A 23,701-nucleotide genomic window follows, 5' to 3' on the forward strand; every position below is an offset into this window, starting at 1 on the left:
CCACCATTTTTTTCCTGACCTGCACGATTTCTTTATTCATCTCCATCACCGATTGCAGATCATTCTATCCGCAGTCAAAATCACAGCTCAGAACCTAGGTGCACCTGCCAGAATTGCAGCCTCTCCATCAGCTACACCACATCTCAGATCGGAAATGTCGAATTTGGGCTCATGCTTTCCTACAACCCACTGTATCAGCATCAACATCTGGAGGCCTGTCTCCCATCTGGATCTAAAGCCATCAGCTTCATCTCTGTTTTGTGCAAGAAAAACCATTTTGACCGTGGCACAATCATCTTCTCTGGGGCTGGCTGTAAAACCCATCTACTACCATTCTTCCCGCATTTGCATCTTCCCGCCTGTCCATCGCCAGATCTGTCATTTCCCCTTGCAGCATCCATCTCCAGCAACTGCTCCTTCCATGAACCTCGCATCACCCACCGTCTCCTCTGTCAGCGACAACCCATCTGATATGTTTTCAGCCATCTGATTCCTTCGATAATTTGACCATTCTTCAGCCATCTGATTCCTTCAATAATTTGACCATTCCCACAACTGGGGATCAAGCTATGGAGATGGCCATCAGATCCAACATCATCATCTCTAATCCTGCACCTATCTCCTGTGTCATTTATCAATCATCCCCAATCTGTGCCTACAGTCATCTCATAACTCTGACTAATGATCTAATCTTCGCTGGCCTCCATTCCAGCCCATCTCAGCACCACCACACGACCTCAAATCTGGAGCACACCCACCATCTCTTCCATCTCCGCACCACCATGTTGCACTGCTGCCTGCCAGGCAACGTTTGCTGTTCTGCTTCTGCTTCAATTAGTGATCCATTGGTGCCCAACTAGCAACCTATTGCTGTTGTCCCTGCGCCCATCAGAATCCAACCACCCATCACTGCAACTAAGATCCACTATCTCAGCTCCTTGCTTCATTCTGAATGCATCCAACCCTGCCAGATCTAATCTGTCCCTGCAACCACAGCCTATCTCTGCTGCAACTCTTGGGCCAATCAGCACAAACACCCATATCTTTGCCTGAAACCCAATCCTGAATTATCCAACTTCAGCCGCCCAAATTCCCCATTGTTGCATCCCGATTGGGCATCCATTAAACCAGAAATGGTCTCCTCATCTCCTCACTGGATCTGCTGTCAACTGCCGCTGCATCTTGAGCTCCATCCCTACAATCTATCCTCATCACCAAGATCTCCGGACTCGTGCCTACATGTACAACTGTGCATAACTTATTGCTGATTCTCTGGATGGACAGACTCTCTCTTCATAAAAGTAAAAAAGGAGGAACCCTTCTTTATATCTTAGTGCTTTGTGAGTTTAGCTAATTTGGGCACACCTTACCCATCCAAACCACAATCAAGCCCCACAACTATGTACTTGTGATCTTAAATCTCGGTTGTCGTTTTCATCATCATTGCTACCTGAGATCTGTCAATGCCACTTACGGCATACAATTCTACTGACATCATCATCATTTCTACCATTATCATAACTATTTAACATAATGCTCAATCCAACTTGATATGGAGGACTTCTGCAAACAGTTGAGCATTTCTTTTCCCTTCATCACTTTTTCTTATTAGATCATTGTTCTCCATTAAGAGTATAGTTCACTCACATATTGTACACTATTGTACTTGCCTTCACAAGCCATTGTGAGTATAGTATACTTACCTGACGTGCAGTGTTGCATGTGTGTATTTGAAATGATTTTCATGTAAATGTTGTTTGGTAGCTTGATGGTTGTCGAGTTCGAATGGCCTACTACTGGAAGAGAATTCAACAGATGACAAAAGCTTAATCTACCGACGAGCAGCATTTGAGGGTCTCCTCTATCTAAACAGGTTGTGTGTGGGGGAGTGATAGTACATGCTGATTATCGTCTTCTTTTTCTTATATGTTCCAAGCTAAGCATGATTGATATCCATGCTCCACCTTAAGGGGGGAGTGCTACAGTATAAGATACATATGTACCTCCAAACATATACAATTGCATATACTATAGATAGCTACATGGATGGATTCATGTATATCTGTTAAGGTCTCCCACAGATCTCCTATAAATATCTACAGAGTTCCCATGCCTTCTACATATTCCTGCCATTTTCAATAAAATAAAAAGATCACAGTTTCTACAATGTTCTCTTGTGGAATAACAGAGAAGCATAGATCTAAAGCCCGCCATGCATATGAGGAAGCTTACAATCTCGGCTACTAAGGAACCGTAACATGTTCCAAGAAATCAACATACATAACAACAATTAGTTGGTCATGCATTTTCAAAGAGAACGAATATTCACACCCACCCTTTTCATATGGATGCATTTTCCATCTCTAATATTACTAGGAGCAAAAAAGGGTGCAATCAATCAAATAGGATGGGTATAAATATCACTTCCTTTTCAAAAGTCAAAACATTCAAAAATCATTACGGTATGGCATCATAGTCATGGTGTGCCGTAACCACCATTTACGAGGCCATAAAGATCGTTACGTAAAGGTAATAATGGCAACAGTTACATGTTGCAGCGTCATAAAGGTGTAACGGCTATTATGGAAAAATGACCCGTAAAACTATTACGCCCCCTGTAAAGGCTGTAATAGCTCCATTACAGTCCACGACACGGTGGATACAGGTTTTTCAGTTTTTTTTTTTTTTTTTTTTTTTTTTTAAATTTAAAAAAAAAAAAAAAAACCATAAAAGCTGTTATGAAATGGGCCATTACAACCCATATTGTACAAGTAATGGCGGTGGCTGTTACGGCCACCGTTACCATTACGGAATACCTTGACCACAGTAACTTCACATTCCTTTCCAATATGATAAATATTCGAATACCAAAAAAGAAAAAGAAAAAAAGCATTGTTTACGAGCAAAGCAAATTGAGTCTCAGACTGGTTGATCCGCCTAGGAAGACATCATCTACATGCCAACAGAACATTCTAATATTTGCTAAGTCTACCCATCCAGCCATAGCATCCCTGCATTTGACATTCAAAATACAATATTTCCAAGATTTATTGAGTAATTATTAAGTACATCTACCGCATTTCACAAATCACAATTCAAAAATCAAGAATTGGAAATGCTTCTGTAACAAAGCGGGTTCAAATACAGAATTTCTTCCCATAAACAGAACACACAAGTTACATATTATTAGCCATACAACTTCCACAACCAAACAGATAGGTGGGGCAGATGTACACATGAATGTGGGAGATACCAGGCCTTCTGTGTTGAATTTCAAAATCCTTCTAGAATATGAACACAACGCTGTCGTGGACTCTAGACTTCTGGTTCTGTGCGACGCATTCAGAAATCCACATCAGGTTCCTGATCTCCTGCTCCCTCAATCTCATGTATGCAAAGAAGACCGCGTAATGGAACTGAATTTCAAAGAAAACCTCCATCAGACAGTGACACAACCACGAACAATATAACATAAAGGATGGATCTAAGACAAATTTCGCAATTTGGGAAAAATTCATCAGGAAAATCAGGGAAGAAAAAAAAAATCAAGTCATTGTCATGTGTTTTTGCATTTTATTTTCTTCTACTAGTGAATACTCGCAAATAATGCAGCAAGGGTACAACAGCTTTAGAAACAGTGGTGTGTTGATATGTGGACACAGACATGTGCCTAACTAAAACTCTTAGACATGAGTCAGTGTCTTAAACTTTTTTATAAATTACATTAAATCATCAGAACACACCATTCAATTTAATTATTTGCATTTGAATTCATATATTGACATGCCAGTGAATTAGGTTTCTAGAAGTCTGTGTGAATGTAGCCAACACCCCATGTCTATGCCCGACAACCCACATCTCTCTCCCAGATCAGACTTTAGAAGTTCTTGTGACTGTGGCCAACACCCCGTATCTATGTCCAACATTGGTGTCCAAGTTACCGTGCTCACAATAATCTAAGCATTATTCATGAATAATTCGTGAATCGCAAATAACTCGAGAATTATAAGTGAAAATGTCTTTTTCTAAAAGTAGCATGAAAATTTCACAAAATTTAGAGAACTTTGTAAATGAGGCATGGACCAAATCGAGTCAATAGTTTGATGCCTACACTCCCAGGTACAGGCAAACATTGACAGAAGTTTAGAGACCATTTAGGATCAATGAATGGGGCTGCAACTTGGGTCAGGCACAACCTGAATGGCCTAACCCAAATTTAACTTGGGTTTGGTTCAGTTGGATTTTCATAACCCAATTTAAATGGCCAGGTTTGGGTTGCATCACAGCCAACCTGAACATGCATACTCAGCCCCATCCAACTTTTTTTTGAAAGATGAAGCACTATTATTAAGGCCAAGGGCCAAAATGAGAAGAAAACAACAACAAGAAAACCAAAACAAAACAGCACTAACCTTAGCGAGCCCACTCCCTAATATACAAAGCAACCCTACTACACACCCCAAGTGGGGAACCCCTAAGATTATGAAAACACCAATTATTCCTCTCCAGCCAGATCGACCAAAGCACAACCAACACCACAATCCTCCTTCTGGAAGTTCCCATCAGAACTGAACACCCCCCAATTATGATGTCAGGCTCGAAGCAGCATATCTACCGGAGGAGGCATCATACATTAGCAGATTGGAGAATGCCCAACCAGACCACCCTAGAGAAAGAAACAATGGATAAAAAAGTGATGCACAGACTTCTCAGCATTTAGGCAAAGGGGACAGGCATTCAAAATGATGAGAGCTCTTTTTTGGAGGTTGTCATGGTCAGGATTCAATTCCTGCCAGCGAGCCACACGAAAGCCGCAACTTTATGAGGCACAATGTAGAACCAGAGCCTAGCCGTGATGGAGATCATCATATCAATGGACTGGAACAAGGAGAAATGGCCCTGGTTTGTGTGGACAAGGTACATCATTTGATGAGGTCGGCTAGGTTTGCATTAGACTGAAATCAGAAATTAGGATTGGACTGAGTCATGTTTAGGTTGGGGAATAGGAAAATGGTCGAGCTCGGGTAGATGAGGTCATGCTGAAAATCACCTCAGGTTGGGCTCAGGTTAACATATACACTCTTTTTTGTGTCTGGTTTGGGTTGACCCCAACCCAGCCAATCTGACCCGAGTTGCATACCTACCAAATTAGAAGAAGAAGAAAACTTCTGTCTTCTTAAAATGAGAGCTTGACAATGAATGAAGGGTACCATCTTAAATTAAAAGTCATATATAATTATTATACTCGAAAGATCATAGCAAGCATTCAATAATTGCCATGAAATGCAATGAAGCACTATGCTTGGTTACTATCTCAGGTTGCTACTTCCAATCACAATGTTGATAGATTTAGCGACTTCATGTCAGACATCTATACCTGCTGTTCGAATGCCAAGCAGAGCCTTTTCACCTCTTCTTCATAGAACGCTTTGTCTAGCATCTGGCTCTCTCCATAAGATATTTTTGCAAAAATAGATTGATATGGGGGATATTTCTCCATGACAGAACGAACCTACAATAGCCATCAGAAAGAGCTATTATGCCATGCACAACAACATACACAATCTGTAAAGTGGTTAAAAGATCAACATCAAGCTGAAAAGGCTAATCCAAGAAAAAGAAACAAAACAAAATAGGAAAACCATAACCTACTAAGCCTATGATAGATTCAAAATATGTGTGAGAAGAAGAGAATATATCCACAATAGAGCTTCCTGTACCGATGATTAGGCTGTCAAAACTGTGGTCACAGGTTAAACCCCATCTTTCTTACCATCATCATGTATATCATAATGCTTTCTTCTTCTGCTTTTCTTTTCTTTTCTTTTCTTTCTTCTTCTTCTTTTTTTTTTTTTTTTCAAATGGCTGCATAAGATAATGCATATCCCTGATTTGTCTCGACTTGCAAGGTACAATCCAGTGTTTCAAATAGTGCTTGCATCGTACGTTATGTAGCGTAGAGTAGCTAAATAGTGTAAATCCAGCATACACTGCAGGTGTCGTAGCATGTAGCGTACGCTACATTGTATTTTTTATTTTTATTTTTGAAGAGTGATGAGAACAATTTTTTTAAAATTTTTTTTAGTTTTGTTTGCTAAAAATAGTGTAGAACTCGTATTATAATAAATAAATAAATAAAAGCCTCAAAATGTAATGTCAAAACCAAACTTTTCTTTGTTTACTTTCACTTAAAATGGTGACATTATTTTGTTGAAGTTGCTAGAATGCTATGGACATTTGCAGAAAGCACCGGCAATCAATCCAGGGGGAAAGGTAAAGCTTCCCAAACCTATCATTCAATCAGGAACAAGAGAGCATGGTGAAAATTTTTCAATAGGCTTAGATTCACTGAAAATACATCCTGATATTAAATTGAGTTGGATCACAAATATAGCCACCATTCTCATCTAGCAAAATGATGGGAAAGCCAATGGACTTTGGCAATATTGGTGAAAGTATCCTAGACTATCAGCTTCCAGCAAAATAATGTCCTAATTAACCTTGTTTTGCCTTAGCGTGAAGTTCTACAATTTAAAAGGTACAGGCGTAAATACTGATTTCAAAAAAGTTGTGGATGCATCCAAAAGTGTAACTTGAACTTCTCTGCCTTTAAATCAAATTAACAACAGATTGACAACGAACAGAATGTGCATAAATGCAATAGCGAGTACAAGACCTCTCTGTTCTAGCTTGATACAAGACCACAACAGTTTGCAGATGATTTCAGCAAAGATTGAAATTCCTCTAGAATAAACAGATATCATGGAACCATGATAAGATCTCAACAGCCTCTCAAAATTTCATGCAATTTCTACAGAAAATTACCTGATCAATGTCCTCACAAACAGCAAGTTCCTCATGACCATATGGATACCTGTGAAGCATAAACACACCATCTATCAGCTAATGCAGGACACCTAGTTGAGTAATTTCAAGACAAAATGCTGGAGAAAGGTCACTTGAAAAGCTTACAGTAAACCAAAACTCGAATAAAGCTTTCGGCGGTCATCTCGTGTAAGCTCAGTCCCAATACTGCATGAAATAAACAAGACAAAAGCTAACTTGATAATGTATCTAGAAGGAATCTTACGCCACACAAGTTTGGCAGCAGAGCTAGGCAGCGCTGCAAATTCACTGAGCAGTGCTAGAATGCCAGAACAATATTAAAAACCAACTGAAGGAGCCATAGTTCCCACAGAAACTCACCTGTTTATTGTAATATTGACAGCCCTTCTATCAGCTTCAAAGGCTAGAAGATCAGACATAATTTCTGCAGTAGCTCCACCTAGTTTCTATACAACAACATTATTTTAGTTCCAGGAAAAAAAAAAAAAAAGCAACATAAATGTGGACATGTGAAGAGAGAGCAACATAAATGTGGAAATGTGAAGAGAGAGAGAGAGAGAGAGAGCTCCCGGGTAAACATCAGTACCATACCTTACAAAACTGATAGAAGTCCTCAAGGTATGCCTTGTAAAGTGTATTCCTCATTATTTCAATATTCATATCATCCAAGTCCTACAGAAAGCGGAAATCAGGAATAATCAGGAAAACATTCAAACTATAAGAAACTATTCCTAATTCCAGAACAAAAGTATCATAGTGAAACCTCAATAACAAATAAAAGAGGTGCAGCTGTGCATATCATTCATTTCTCCCCAAAGGGCACTTCTACTGATTCTTTCAGTTTAATTTGAACTCCATCGTTTTGCGTTAAAAGCCAAGAGATCCCGAAACTTATCATCGGAGAAAGAAGAGTTGTTGTTTAAGAAAGATAAGAATGTTATTTTTGGCTTATCCCTTTTTTGTAACTCAAAAGCACTTGTACAGGGAGCCATCTTCAGACATAACTTTAGAGTGAAGGGAGGACAGCCTAACCCAGTACCTCAGATGTAATGCATTCAGAGAAATATGGAGCCAACGGCGTGTCAACAAGCACCAATCTGTAAAGCTCGCGCATGTTCTGAGCGACTGCTAAGGTAGCAATGCTGAAGAAGAAAAGGCAGAAGCTAAACACATTTGGGAACAGAAGCATCAAATGCAAGCCGGAGCCAAAGAAAGTCTACCTGTCAAACATTCCCAAAGGATGGCATTTCTCTAACAGTTCTTGAACATCTCTCTCATGCAAGGTACCAGTAACAATAAGAACGACATTGTCAATCATGTGACCATACCTGAAAAAAGAACAGACAGTTTGGGGTTTGTCTACTACAGGCATAATCGAAGTTCAGATGTGACCACTTCATACATATAGAGTCTTCTAACTTTGGATTACCAAGATTAAGCAGAAAAAGGTCAACACATGGAATATTGTCAAGATAAGCCAAAAGTGATACATACGTGATGTACTCTAGGAAGGTTGACAAGGGCTCAGTGGCTTGGCACAACATGTGTTTATACTCGTCAACAAGTTTAAGCGTGCATTTCTCCACAATTGTAGTTGTATGCAACGGTGAAGGCTCTGCATGCGGTTAGAACTTCATCGTCAGCCAATTAGATAAATAACCAAAGTATAAATGCGGTAAACACAAGAAAGAAGTTTAATAACATCCATCGACATGGATGCCTGTCTTGCCAGATGGAGTTCGTTGCTTTCAAGATTGAATTTCAGATACAACTTAATCAATAAGCAAGAGACTAGTGCAGTATTCAGACGAGCGACTTAGCACATAGATTGAATACTTGATCAATTATTCTATTTAGAAGGCAGTACAAGTAATTTTCCTTTCACAACATTAGTAAGGCACTTGGCTTTCAAGATTTCTAACGTTGGGCTCTATTGTAGGTGAGGTTTTGCAGATTCATCAAGACACCAGGAATTGGGATGATATTAGATCGGCCGGATTGCTCATTAGAGTCAACAAATCAAGGGTTATTCCGAAGTTGGTGAAAGATCTCATGGGGAAAAGTTCTACAGAAATCGGCATCGTTTGTTTGGCAGAAGAAAACAACAGTGATCCCATTACAGTTCCTAATCAATCCCTACATAGTTCTACTGGTGGGGACGAAAGCGTTCCGATTCAGGAGTCCCACAAACCACAATTACTACGGACCCTAACATGCATCGAGCAGGAGCAAGCATGGGACCCTCCATTCGTTGAACACATGGCAGCGAATCCCAAAGGTCTGACACCCGATCTCCCCAGCCCCTATCGAAATGATGAGATACACGATATCCCCTATGCAAACATGAGATTATCCTCAATTTCTCGTGAGATCTCGGAAACACTCCTCATCAATCTCGGGCGGATCACCTGTATCTCCCCGTGTCCCGTCCTATGCAGTCTTGCATGACTCGAGGAATACCTGAATCCCAGCAACCCATGCGACGATCTATCTCGATCCTTCCTTGGGCGCTGTTCCCAGTAACAGTAATACGTGGCCAGATCCGATCACTCTATTTGAAAGGGTGATGATCGAAGAGTCTTCAAACCTTCATCATTCATACAACAAAAGTCTACTGGCGGAAGATCCTTTTCAAAAAAAAATCATGGCTTATGACACATGTAATCATAGGCCTCTCTCCTTTTTGAGCCAAGGCATAAATGCTAGTATGGGTTCAAACATCGTACAAGAAATACTCCTTTACCCCACAGCAAGGCAAGAAACCCAAACCCCCTTCAAAGTAAAGGAAGTGGCCTCTCTCTTAGCAACCAAAGAAGCTATAGAGGCAGCCTTTAAATCTCCTCGCTCAGTGGATTCTAACTCAGACTTTGTGGAAGATAAGATAGAAGTCCCTTCCCGGTAACAGTGACACATGGCCAGATCCAATCACTCTACTTGAAAGGGCAACGATCGAAGAGTCTTCAAACCTTCATCATTCATACGACAAAAGTCTGCTGACAGAAGATCTCTTTCAAAAAGAAATCATGGCTTATGACAAGTGTAATCGTAGGCCTCTCTCCTTTTTGAGCCAGGGCAGAAATGCTACAATGGGTTCGGGCATCGTACAAGAAATCCTCCTTTCCCCCACAGCAAGGCAAGCAACCCAAACCCCCTTCAAAGTAAAGGAAATGGCCTCTCTCTTAGCAACAAAAGATGCTCTGGATGCAGCCTTCAAATCTCCTCACTCAATGGATTCTAACTCATACTTTGTGGAAGATGAGATAGAAGTCCCTACTGAACTTTCACCCCCCTCAAAATTTGGACTCTGGTGCAATATGGTCGAACTGAGCTCCCCCACTCTGGTGAAATGATAACCTCCTCCCTTGCTCTCTACGCTATTGAGGTCTTTTCTTCTCCCCCTTCCTCTCTTATTTCCAATTAATTTGTCAGTTCCGATTTGCTTTTCCAGGAAAATCGTGCGGACTAGTCCGATCAGCAGATATACCTGCTAGCCATTGTTCCTATCCAAGGAGACCTACCCTTTCATGGAAGGGAGAAACTAGTCACGATCTCAACGAATTTTGAGGAAACTTTGGAGATTTCTCCCCTCAGAACAACTTTTTGGACCCAATACTTGTATGTTGAACCAGGGGAATTTTCCTTCTCCCATGTGACGCAAGACAATTAACCACTTGCTCTAAAAGCTCGAACTGTTAGAACATGGCGAATCGATCCCTTTATCTCATAGCCTAGGCCTCACATCTCATGGGTTAGGACCTCGACCGAAACCCCCCTTGTGAACCCCAAATCACATAGGTACCGCCTCACACGGGCCGCCCGCCTCGAGTGTACCCCTACATCCCACAGGCAACCCCACTCGAGCCCAGTATGAAAATGCCCATGCATTACAATGATTCCGGGGGAACTTATGGAGGGTTTGGCTGAGGCCATTAAAAAGAAATAGTGGGTTAGGGAGGCTGTTAGTCATGTCGAAAGACTACTTGGAGTAGTCTTTGGCAATCGAGAGGAAGATTACATGGACTTGATCAAATTGGTAGCAGAAAGAGAAGTGAGAGTGACAGTTGATGGCACTGCTCATCTCGCCCGTCTGAAATCTCTGCAAGTGAATAGGGAACTCCTAAATCTAGGGGTGGCCTCTCCGGGGTCAGCAGAAGCCATCCTTAGAGAAAATAGAAAAGGCGAGAGGCTATTAAAGTGATCCAATGAAGATCTTGTCGTGGAACTTAAGGGGGTTGGGTTGCCCCCAAAAATGATCCCAAGTGAAGGAAATGTGTAAACAATCGAAGGCTAAGCTTATTGTTTTGCAGGAGACCAAATCGCAGTAAGTCGACAGAGGAATAGTTAATTCCTTATGGCGCAAAAGAGGTAAGGAATGGCTAAACCTCGACTCTATAGGATCAATTGGAGGTATTTTGGTTTCCTTCCATTCGTAAGAAGATTTGTGGATAGGCCAGTTTTCCATCAATATCATCTTCCGCAAATCTAGCTCGCGCTTCCGCTGGATTTTTTCTAGCATTTATGGCCCTTCTAGATAATCCCCCCGAGCTTTGTTCTGGGAGGAACTCTCCTCTATTTTAGACAAATGGAACCTTCCTTGGCTAAAAAAGGAGAGAGGCCAATGGTGCGAGGATTTCTTCCCATATGAGGATTGATTGGCTTAGTAAACATGAACTGTTGGATCTCCCATTGGGGGGGTGTTTAATTTCACCTGGACTAGTGGTCGTAACCCTCCTGTTATGTCCCACTTAGATAGGTTTTTGTTCTCAACTTCTTGGATCCAACAGTTCACCTTTACTCATCAGAGGGGTCTTCTCGGACCTATCTCTAACCATTGTCCGATTTTATTGGAGAGACGAATTAAACTGGGTTCCTAAACCTTTCGGGTTCGAGATGGCATGGCTGGAGGCAAAAGGATTTAAGGAATTGGTAGGCAAATGGTGGAAGTTGTTTGATGTCGGCGGGCGCCCTGGCTTCGTTCTATTCAAGAAATTCCAAATGCTCAAGGCTAAACTTAGAGTTTGGCATCGTGAAATCTTTGGCCTAAGAGAAGCAGAAATGGTTTCTCTGCTTAAATCGATTCAAGAGCTGGATATCAAAGAAGCGGCCCTTCTAATGGAAGATGAGTATAATACTAGAATTAATTTATCCATCGATTACTGCGCGCGGCTTAAGCAGGAAGAGATAAAATGGTGCCAGCGCTCTAGGGTATTATGGTTAAAGGAGGAAGACCATAATACTAGTTTTTTTCACAATTATGTGAATGCCCAAATGCAGAAAAATTCTATCTCTTCCCTTTTTGTCAATGATACTTTGGTATCTGATAAAAAGACCATATTTGATTCTATTGTTGAATATTATTCTAAGTTATTTTCAACTGAGGATGTGAATCGTCCCAAAGTTGATAATTTGAATTTCAAGATCATTTCAGAGGAAGAAACCACGCAGATCGATAAACCTATCAATATTGAAGAAATAAAAAATGCGGTTCTGGGTCTTGGTGGAGATTTTCCAAATCTTTTGGGACTTGATCAAAATCGATCTCCAAGCTTTTATGATGCAATTTTCTACCCACAACCATTTATCGACGAAAATGGGTAGTACTTCCTTGCGCTCATTCTTTAAATCGAAGGAGTACAAAATGTTAAAGACTTTTGCCCCCATTAGTTTGATTAGTGCTCCCTATAAGATCATATCTAAAATCCTTGCTGAAAGACTCAGAACTGTTATTTCTAAAGTTGTATCCTCTTTCCAATTTGCTTTTGTAGAAAATAGACAGATTATGGATTGTGTGTTGATAGTGTTTGGATTCTTGCAGCATGGATAACAAGTCGGGAATTATTTGTAAATTAGACCTTGACAAAGCCTCTGATAATGTTGATTGGTCTTTCCTTGATTACCTCCTCAAAAGAATGGGATTTGGATCCAATTGGAGAGCTTGGATTAGAGTTTGCACTTGTTCTCCCAAATACTTTGTCCTAATCAACGGGTCCCCTTTCGGATACTTCAAAGCTTCTAGAGGCCTCCGACAGGGCGACCCTCTCTCCCTTTTCCTCTTTGCCATAGTTTTAAAAGCTCTTTGTAGCATGCTTAGTAGGGGTCGAGAGATGAGCCTGTATAGGGGCTTTTCCATTAGAAACTTCCTCTATGTTATTTCTCATCTTCAGTTTGCCGACAATACTTTGCAAGGCAGATGAAACCATGATTACTTTCTTGAGCATGACCATTTGTTGGTTCCAAGTTGTTTCTGGCTTGAAGGTAAACCTCTCCAAATTTGAGCTTTTTGGTATTAACCGTAACCCGGAGGTTTTGTCAAGGTCTTGCTAACCTGTTTGGATGTAAAGCAGGTCACCTCCCTGCTATTTACTTGGGGCTTCCTCCTTGTGTTGGAAAACCTCCCATAGCTTTTTGGGAGAAAATTGTTGAAAGGATGGAAAGAAAGTTGTCAACGTGGAAATGTAATGTCCTTTCCCTGGGGGGAAGACTCAACTTGATAAAGGCCTCTCTCCAACCTCCCCATATACTATCTGTCTTTATTTCACTGACCTAAATCCATCCTTGGGAGAGTTGATTACCTGCGTCGGAACTTTTTGTGGCAAGGAAACAATCACTCTAGAAAATTTCATCTCCTCAATAGGAAGGAAGTTTGTACCCCATATGATGGAGGAGCGGATATTAGAAAATTAGAGTTGGTTAATAAGGCTCTCCTAGGGAAATGTATTTGGCGGTTTGGAACAGAATTAGAAAGTCTATGGTGTCGAATTGTGGCTGCCAAGTATGGTACCTATCCTCAAGAATGGAGAACCAAGGACTCCTCCCTTTACAAAGCCTCCTTCATTTGGAAAAATATAGCTAAGTTGGGACCCATTGTGTTTGATAGGATATCTTTTATTTTGGGGAATGACCGAAGAATCAAATTCTAGCTTGACGATTGGTGTGGCTCTCCCACTCTAGCAGAAGGATTTCCTTCTGTGTTTTTGATTGCCACAAATCCTTATACCTCTATTGAGAATTGTTTTTTTTTTTTTTTTTCCTAATGAAGATGGTGGAATGTGGCTCCCCCAACTTAGAAGAAATCTTTTAGACAACAAATTAGAAGAGTTTATTGCTCTTTTATCCCGTTTGTAGGAGATCTCTCCCAAGCCTCAGGCGGAAAATGCCTTATACTAGACTTTGTCTTCCTCTGGGATCTTCTTCGTCAAATCATTCTACCGATTCCTAGCTTCTCCTCAAGAACAGATTTGTTGCAGCCATACGGGAGTTATCTAGAAGTATGTTGTCCCGCCTAAAGTTTTAACCTTCGGATGGCTTCTAAGAAGGAATCGAGTCCCAACAGTCAACAATCTGTAGAAAAAAGGAATGATCCTTCCTAATGTGTGCCTTCTATGCCTTAAAAACGAGGAAAGTGTGACCATCTTTTCATCCACTACCCTTTTTCTACTGATGTTTGGTGAGAAGTACTCAGACTCGCCGGAATTTCCCAGGTTATGCCTGGCTCAGTCGATTCTCTCTTCCCTATGTAGCACGAAGACTCGAGAGGGGTTGTTGGAAAAAGGAAATGGAGATCCCTTCTTCTCGTGGTTGTTGCTCTCTGTGGGCGGAACGTAATAACTATTGCTTCAGGAATAGAAGTGTTTCTTCGGCGGGAATCTTCTCCAAAGTCCTTGTTCTCTTTAGGGATTGGGCTCCCTAGAGCTTTTCGGGGTCCCTGCGCCAGACGTGGGTCTGGTTCTCTGTATTTTATTTTTCTTCCTTCTAGCTTCTACCTAGGTTTCTCTGTTTTTTCTTTGATTCTTTTTCTCTTTTTCTGTGTATAGTTCTTGGGTTTTTTTTTTTTTTTGGGTCTTTCCCTCTCCCTTGTAGTCCCTTTTTCCCTTTTAATAAATTCTCATCTTTCAAAAAAAAAACTTGGCTTTTAGCTTGATCAAGTAGGTGTTGTGTGGTTGGAAAACCATCACAGTGGCAGTTTCTATAGCATGCAAGTGCCTTCGGGCATTTATAATGTTATTTAAATTGGTGAGTGGAAGTTTCTCCACCAAACTGATTCGTTGATACACCCGTATCATGCCTTAGTCTTTGCTCAATCGCTTTCTTCCTAAGTTTTATGGTATGTCTCATAAGTTTAATCACACAATAGTTAGTGCAACTCTAAATGACCCCTTTATTCTTATCAATAGGTACAACAGTTCATTTGTCTGACATTTTCTTTGATCTTACAATCTTGTTGAACAACTTTGTCAACCAAAATAACCCAATCCCATACACTTCCAAGCTTCTATTGGTATACCCTCTAATATGAGGGCCTTTCCTGTTTTCATCTTTCTAAAAGCTTCTTTTTTTTTTTTTTTTTTTTTGAGAGAGAGAGAGAGAGAGAGAGAGAGAGAGAGAGAGATACGCAATTTCATTAAAGGAGCGAAAAGAAAACTACAGGAGAAAAACAAGAACAGAAAAAAAAAAAAGGGAAAAACTAAAAAAAGGCTACGCTGAGCTGGCGAAACCATTACACAACAAGGAAAATAAAGTCCGCTTCCCTTAAGGAGGTGTCATATGTGGCCCATTCGAACACCAAGTTGAGAGCTTTGAAGGCCACTTTGTCCACGGAGGAGGAAGAGCTACGGAAACATCTATCATTTCTTTCCAGCCACACTAACCACCACATGGCAAGAGTGTGGCCATTCTCCAAATTTGAGTTTTTGGCTTCCCTAAACTGACACCATGCCAGGCTTAAAGCAGCAAATCTACTGATCCAGGGATGCACCAATGGATGTTGAATCTTCTGGTGAAATCTGTCCAAATGGAATTTAAAAAAAAGGGCGGTGGAGAAGGAGATGGTCGACTAATTCCGCTTCCTTCATGCAGTAGAGATAGATGTTGGGCAGCACCATCCCTCTTTTCCTCAGGTTGTCTATGGTCAGAATTCTCTTGTTGGCAACCAGCCAAGCAAACACTCAAATTTATTTATTTTTATTATTATTATTTTTATTATTTTGGGGGGGGGGGGACTGAATAGGACCAAACGTGGTGAGGGGGGGCAGTGAGCGGAGTCTGTAGGGGGGCGAGGGCATTGTAGAAGGATTTAACTGTGAATCTTGAGGACTTGTCCGATTTCGAGATAATTTTATCCTCGGTGCTGGGGTTAGGATTGGCCCTGTAGACGCATTCTAGCAAATTGGCACAATCGGGGATCTCCCAATCTTCGAGATGTCTCCCACAGCAGATGTCCCAAGCCAGCTTCCCATCTATGAAGGAGAAGCAGTCAACCACCACGATGTCTATGTTGGGGGCCAATCTGAAAATAGAGGGGAACATGTCTTTGAGGGAGCTGTCACCTACCCAAATATCCTTCCAGAATCTTATCCCATTGCCCTTTCCAAGCTCAAAAACGACCTCTCTGAGAACCTCTTTTTGATGGCGAATGATGTTCTTCCAAATAATCGAAGCCTTGTACTTAGACAATGGATTCGTCCACCAGCCCCCATGCAATCTACCATATTTGCACTTGATTATTGAACTCCACAGACTACCGTCTTCCGATCCTAACCTCCAAATCCATTTCCCGAGCATGGCCCTGTTCATGCGACTGAGCTCTTTGATGCCTGCTCCACCCTCTTGATAATGCTTGTATACTTTCTTCCAATTCATGAGATGAAATCTCTTGGAATTCTCTTTGTCGTGCTATAGGAAATCACGTCTCAGCTTGTCAATGGCTGATAGAACTGAGGTAGGGCATTTGAATAGAGACATGAAATAAACCGGCAGATTTGACAGGGCGGATTTGATAAGAGTCAGGCGACCACCGAGCGATAGAAAGCGGCATTGCCACTTGGCCAGACATTTTTCGAATCTGAGGATTACCTTATTCCAGGCCGATTTAGGAGGCGCACCTAGCCCTAGCGGTAGCCCCACATATGTTGTCGGGAAGTAGTCTGCGCAGCACCCGAACCAGGCAGCAAAGGCCTAGATTTCTTCAGCGGCCAGGTTCACCCCGAATATCTTGGACTTAGCCATGTTAATTCTCAGGCCCGAGACCACCTCGAAGCAACGGATGGTCGTGCGGAGGTTGTCCATTTTGCTAGGAGCGGCCTCAGAGAAGATGAGGATGTCATCCGCAAACTAAACATGCGAGATCTGATCGAGCTTTCCTTCAACGCTGATGCCAGAGAGGATACCTTCTGCCTGCCCTTTGTGAAGCATCCTAGACAGCGCCTCGGCAACAATGAGAAAAAGAAACGGGGAGAGAGGATCCCCTTGCCTGATACCCCTATGACTCTTGAAAAATCCTTTCGGCGAGCCATTGATAAGGATAGAGAAGAAGGGAGATCGAACGCACTCATCGATACATCTACACCACCTGTCGCCGAAGCCCATCTGCTTTAGCATGTACAGAAGGAACTCCCAATCGACCTGATCATACGTTTTCTCGATATCCAAACTGCAAAATATGCTTTTCGAGCCAGATCGAGAAGAGTAGTGGAGGCACTCATTGCCTATCAGAGCACAATCAGTGATCTATTTGCCCGGGACGAGTGCGCATTGATTTGGAGAGATCACTGATCCGATCGCTTTCTTTAGGCAGGACGCGAGAACCTTCGCCAGGATTTTGTAAGGGCATCCAATCAGACTGATAGGGCGGAAATCGCTGAAGGAAGCAGCACCCGCTACCTTGGGAATAAGAGCAATGAACGAGGACCCAATATCTTTGGACAACCTGCTTCTCTCATAGAATTCAACCAAGAATTTCAAAACGTCTATTTTAATGGTCTCCTAGAAATGTTGAAAAAAGCGAATTGGGAAGCCACCGGGACCGGGCGCCTTGTCCCCTTGGAGCGAGTTGATAGCAGCTTTGACTTCTTCTTCGGAGAACGGCAATTCCAGAGAACTCGCCTCAGAAGGGGATAACATGCTCACTTGAAGGTTGTTGAGACGAAGTCTGGCCCACAATCCCCCATTTAACAGAGCACTGAAATATGAAACAGCCACTGATTCGATCACAGTTGGTCTTCCGTGCGGAATCCACCGATGATGATACTGGTAATTTTGTTAGCGTTGGCGTGGAAACAAGCTAAGCTATGGAGAAATTTCGAGTTTTTGTCGCCTTCTTTGATCCATTTCGCACGAGACTTCTGCCTCCAGGAAATTTCATTTTCACGAACTCTAGCTGATAGGCTCTAAATGAGTTGAATTCTTCTAGCAAGGCATTCCCGAGACATCGGGATCTCTTCGGCATTTAAATTGATCTCCTGAATTTTAGATAGAATTGCTTCAGCTTCACCTTCTCTGGCGTTCCATACAGCAGTCTTCCACTGCCTTAGATTAATTTGAGAGCCCTGAGTTTTGAGCTGAGCGAATGGCTAGCAAATCCTTTATCCTGGAAGCCTTTCCGCCAGTCGGAAACCGTGGAGTGAAAGCCCGAGATTTCAAGCCAGGAGATATCAAACTTGAACAGTTGGGGCCCCAGTTGAGTTCCTCTCCAGAGAGGAGAATTGGCCAATGGTCGGAAGTAGTTCGCGAGAGAACGCTCTAAGAGGAATGAGGGAAAAGATCCATCCACTCGGGTGTGAGTAAGAACCGATCCAGTCTTGATCGAGAAGGATTGAGCTGACCACTGGTCCAAGTAAACCTAGCCCCGAGCAAGGGAAGGTCCATCAAATTGTTGTCGTCGATCCACCCAGAAAAAGCTTTCTTCGCTAGGGACACTCTAGATCCAGGGGATTTTTTGTCTGCAAATCTAATCGTGTTGAAATCTCCAGCAAAGCAACAGGGGCCTAAGAATCCCTGTCTTGCAGCCGACAGCTTGTCCCAAAAATTACTTCTATCCGCTTCTGCCGTGAGTCCATAAACGGAACAGACGAGGATGGAGGATCCTGAAGAAGTCTTTCAGGACCACAGATAATGAATATCTCCCTGACCAGCTTTGCTGGAAATCCCACCGTGCTGTACTCCAAGCAATCAGGATGCCCCCAAATGAACCAACTGCATCTAAAGAGACCCATTTTGCATTCTTCTCCTTCCAAATGGATCACATCAGACGATCGTCGAAAGACTGCACCTTAGTCTCCTGTAGGCAAATGATTTGAGGATTGCATCTCCCGCAGCAATCCTTTATGAGATGCCTCTTTTGCTTCAACCCGACGCCCCTAACATTCCATGAAAGGATCTTCAAGGGACCACTGACCTGCCCCGGGTAGCTTGACGCCCTGCTTCAAGAATCATCGAAGCTAAGGAACCCGAGAACAATTCAAGCCTCTGGAGTTCTCTGGAGCTGCATGATTTTGAACGCCGCTTTCTCGGGGGTCTGGAAGGCAAGATGGGTCTGCCCCGAGACTCCACGCAATGAAATAAAGCGATGAAATCCTCCGGGTAGTCGCCAAAAGATAAGCCTAACGACCTACCCACGCAACCCATCGCGTCCCTGATCCATTTCTTCTTGTGAATAGATTCAACTAGCTCAACCCTGCTTGCTTTGTCTAGCATCTTCGAGTCCGTTGCTTCTCCTAGGGCTCCTGAAGATCCGTCTCTAATCTGGAGGGGTTCTGCCACAATTACTTCCACCCCCAGGTTGTCTTGAAAAAGAGTAAGGAGGTTATGGTCCAATCATTCTGAATTGACAGAGGGGTGGGGCGATGATTGGGTTGGGGATAGGGACTGGGTTTCCAAGAAGGCTTCGCCTGCCGAGCTCCCTTCAGGATCAAAAGGAACCAGAAGGTTGTCCATCTGAGGAGGGGACTGGTGTTGGGTGTAGGTATAAATGGTCGGACGAGTGGGTAGAAAAGGTAAGCAACTCTGATGGAAAGGGTGTGGGACGATGTTCAGGTCAAGAGGATGAATGGGAGAGGTTTCAGGTTGAATACGAATCGACCATTGCTGAGCTGGGAGGTCAAGGCACGTATGGGTGTGGCACGAGCTCTCTCTGAACTTTGGTGCAGGGCCCTCCTTCGGATGGGAATGGAGATTCAACGCCTCTCCTGCCATTAGATTAGGGTCGGTTGATGGCCCAGTAGGATCGGTAGTAAGAGGGGCAGCGATAACGCCATCTGTTGCCTGAACGAACGACTGATCAGGTTCGAAAACCGGCTCGGGAGCGAGCCATGTGCTAACCTAGTCCGAGCGCCTTGAGAGCCCGACGTGTGGCTGACATGGATGGGCGGGAACCGAGGCGGCAGGCCACTTGGGAACGGAGAGGTGACGTGTCAACCTCTCCGCGTGCCAGCACTCATGGGGTGCAGCTCGAGAAGACACTGCAGCGAATGGAAAATCTCCACGTGGCCTACTCGTCGCCACTAGATACATAGAGCACTCGGGATTGGGGACGCCGTCTGCTGCATCTGGGACACGTGTTGAGAGGCCAATAGAAGACTCGAGATTCAAACCTCGACAGACGATGGATTGGGCACGAGTCACCCAGGGAAGGGATAACATGGCGTGCGGAGTAAGAGAGTCTGCCTAGGGGTGGGGGGATACGTTCCATGGTCCGCGGGAGTGCTGAGTCCGTGCACCATCTTCCAACGACGGATCTGGATTTGTCATTGCTGGAGTTTCACGCGATCGCCATAGCTCGCCCCATCTCGGAGCTCCGTTGTCAGGGGCTTCCATGTGTAAAGGCAGTGGGATGATGCTGCTGTCTGCAAGCACCAAAATCTAATGGGGGATCACCTTCGATTTTTGTTTTCTGATTTTTATCCTCAAAACGGGCATCTCTTCTCCGCTACTGGTCTTTGGGTCGATTTCTATAAAGAAGCCACTGAAATGAAGAACTCTTCCGACCAGAGCTCGAGAGGGATTCCCCATACTAGAACCCAAACTTCTTCCGTCCCGAACAGGGAGAACTCGTCCCAGCACAAAGCTAAGGAGATTGGTCCATCCTTGAAAACCGCCTCGGCAATGATCAGAATGTCGAGGTTCACTCCTTGTTTACCTTTAATCCATAGCTCGTTGGAACCTATGGGTTTGATAGATTACATATCGGGTTGGATTCTGCTGCACTCGTCGATCCAACGTTTGGCCTGGGGAATGGTTGTTCCTTCTTTGGTAATCAAAACGATAGAGTCTTTTAGCTCGTTCTTCGATTTGAGCAACGTTTCTTGGTCAATGGATATCGTGAATGACGCGTCCGGAGAGGTGGATGTTTTGGGTCCGACTGGTTGCTCTTTTTTGGGCCGTTCCTTCTTCTTTCTAACTCTGCTCTGCTTTGCCAGGACTTGTGGGAGGAGGGGAGCATCTCTGAATGAGCGGGCCTCTGACCACGTGGGAAGATCTGCATCTGTACCAGGGGGAAGAGGAGGTTTTCTGCTGCTTCTCCAGCTGGTACGTTGTCGTGGTTGATTTGGGATGGACGAAATATCGATCTGGGCCATATTTCGCCCTCTGAACCAACATCTTTTTGCCCCCAAAGCTTTCTCCATTTAGCATGGAGATCACTTCATAGATCTCTTCTTCGGAACTCATTCTAATCAGGGTGAAGCCTCTGAGTTGCCCGGTGGTTCAATCTCTTGGCATAACTACATCCATGACTAGCCCTGCTCGGCCAAAAACACAGGATATGTTGATCGGAAGACATCCCTCCGGATAGCCTCTTGCGTAGAGTGTGGGGTAGGATTCCAAGGATCTGGTAAATCTCTGAACACTGGCCTTTTCTTTACCCTTTTTTCCTACTACATCTGTCCATGAGGACTGGTCTTCTCAATCAGTTGCTTTTGAAGACGTTTCCGGTTGCATTTCCGATGGGTCACCGGTCATCGTCTTCATCGCTGTTCATCGCCGGTCAACATAGGGTTTGTTATTACAACAACGTTTGTAATTCTTCCTCTAAGGATCTCCATAGACAGATATCCTAGTCCTACATAAGTATCTATGGTCTCTAACATCATTTGAGTTTGTGGTTCCTCATATTCATATGCTCTCAGAGTGGTTATCATTTAACAAGTTCTAAAAATGGCTTCCCCACCTTTCATTGATCTAATTTTCCTTTACTAATACTCTTTTCTGAAAGCTTCTTTCACTACAGATATCCTAGTCCTACATAAGTATCTATGGTCTCTAACATCATTTGAGTTTGTGGTTCCTCATATTCATATGCTCTCAGAGTGGTTATCATTTAACAAGTTCTAAAAATGGCTTCTCCACCTTTCATTGATCTAATTTTCCTTTACTAATACTGCTTCGTTATCGCTCTTAAAGCATCTAACGGGATCTAGGCCTCTATCATTCCTTCCTCATTTTTACAAGTTTGAAGACATTTTTATCACCTTCTCTTGCCTACAAAGATTATCATAAGCGTTAAGTTTAGCCTCACTTACTACTTTCTTAGCAATCTTTTAGCCATTTCTATATTGTTCAAATTTTTTATCGTTTCTAGCCCCTCACCAAGCTTTAAAACATGAACATTTCTTGTGAATAAATTTTTGTACATCATTATTCCACGACCAAGTTTCTTTATATGTTTGGCCTTTTCCTCTAGATACTCCTAAAACATCTTTTGCCATTTTCCTAATGGACTCAACTATCTCATTCCACGTAACATTTACTCTTCCTTGAAATTCCATTTTCCTTCTTCCATCAATTTATTTCTAAATAACATTGTTTCATCTCCTTTTAAATTCCACCACCTAGTTTTTGGACAACTATTAATTTCACTCCCTTTCTTTCATCTCTTAATGTAAACATCCATAAATCATAATCATTAACCTATGTTGCAAAATTAGACTCAATTTGGGTATAACCATGTAATCCTTATATATTAAGGTTCCATTTTCCTAAGTAGAGAAAAATCTATTTGGCTTGTATATGATCCACTTTTGAAAGTTATTAAATGTTTATTTCTCTTTGGGATGAAGACCAAATGCCCCCTTTGTATAGTTTCTAGGACCAACCGCCTCTTCATATTACTTTTCTTCCAGCCCTCTCACCAAATCTACTAAGTAATCCCATGTACCCCCGGCTGTTAAGGTAAATAGCAAAGCAACGTTATTATTGTGATTTATTCCAACCACACCTGGTAACACTTCTTTTAGGCCGTGCGTAAAACATACAAACTCCATTGGGTCCACTATTTTGTATATGTGAAAGCCACTCCATCCATCACATAAGGACCCCTTGCATACACCATACATACAAAATATCAGCCCATAAAAAATCCAGATGGGCCAAATCAATGGAAACCATGTAAATTGTGCCTAAAACCTTTAAAGTTCACTGCGGTGTGGCCTGCCTGAGTTTTGGATCTACATGATTGAATTGGACTAGGAAAATACCTTATCTAGAAGGTTTGGTTAGAATCAGCATTGGAGCTAGGATTTACAGATGCCAAATGGATTGGCTTTTCAATAAGGAAATCATCTAGGGGTGTATCGGCGTATTGCTCAAAGAGATCTAACCCAAACCATCCAAATCGTATCGTCATCTAATACTTATCTTTTTTTTAAAAATAAAATAAAATTAGCCGAAAGGACGATCTCTGGAACTAGTACTAGTACGAAATAGGTGCAGATAGCAGATCGGAAAGAGAAATATGATTCCATGAAACCCTAGCAGGAGAAATGCAGAGACATGGATGGGAAGAACAGACCGTTCTGGAGGTAAGGGCCGTAGTCGGTGGCGGAGAGATGCATCTTGATGTCGTCAAGGGTCTCGCACTGGCAGAGATTGTTGTAGTCTGCTGCGGTTAGGAGCCCAGATCTGTGCCCTCTCACGATCGCCTCCAAGTATCCGCCATGGATGTTGAATGTCATAGCTTCGAATCCGTACATCTTCGCTCTCTCTCTCTCTCTCTCTCTCTCTCTCTCTCTCTCTCCCGGATTCGAAGAGCAGATCTGTTGGAGAATTCTCAAAGAAAGGACCCTTCCGAACAGGGCCTGCCTAC

The 23,701-nt window shown here is 42.7% G+C and overlaps 1 protein-coding gene across 1 annotated transcript; it reads right to left on the reverse strand.

Moving 5' to 3' along the window:
• Window positions 1–2,982: 2,982 nt before the first annotated feature.
• On the reverse strand, window positions 2,983–23,701 carry LOC131228498 (V-type proton ATPase subunit d2). The gene is made up of 10 exons (XM_058224180.1): window positions 23,408–23,701; window positions 8,341–8,461; window positions 8,067–8,174; window positions 7,886–7,988; window positions 7,438–7,518; window positions 7,207–7,292; window positions 6,973–7,032; window positions 6,826–6,874; window positions 5,378–5,512; window positions 2,983–3,416 (listed from the first exon to the last, which is right to left on the reverse strand). Exons 1-10 carry the CDS (start codon window positions 23,586–23,588, stop codon window positions 3,285–3,287), a joined length of 1,056 nt encoding a protein of 351 aa, XP_058080163.1. The 5' UTR covers window positions 23,589–23,701; the 3' UTR covers window positions 2,983–3,284.

Source organism: Magnolia sinica, chromosome 16, assembly GCF_029962835.1.
Source record: "Magnolia sinica isolate HGM2019 chromosome 16, MsV1, whole genome shotgun sequence".
Lineage (NCBI taxonomy): Eukaryota > Viridiplantae > Streptophyta > Magnoliopsida > Magnoliales > Magnoliaceae > Magnolia > Magnolia sinica.

Coding starts and splice junctions, on each gene's coding strand:
- LOC131228498 (XM_058224180.1), bottom strand. CDS start 23,588: ATGTACGGATTCGAAGCTATGACATTCAACATCCATGGCGGATACTTG. Junction 7,293..7,437: donor ACTTCTATCAGTTTTGTAAG/GTATGGTACTGA, acceptor GTTGTTGTATAG/AAACTAGGTGGAGCTACTGC. Junction 5,513..6,825: donor TTTGTGAGGACATTGATCAG/GTAATTTTCTGT, acceptor TGGCTATTGTAG/GTTCGTTCTGTCATGGAGAA.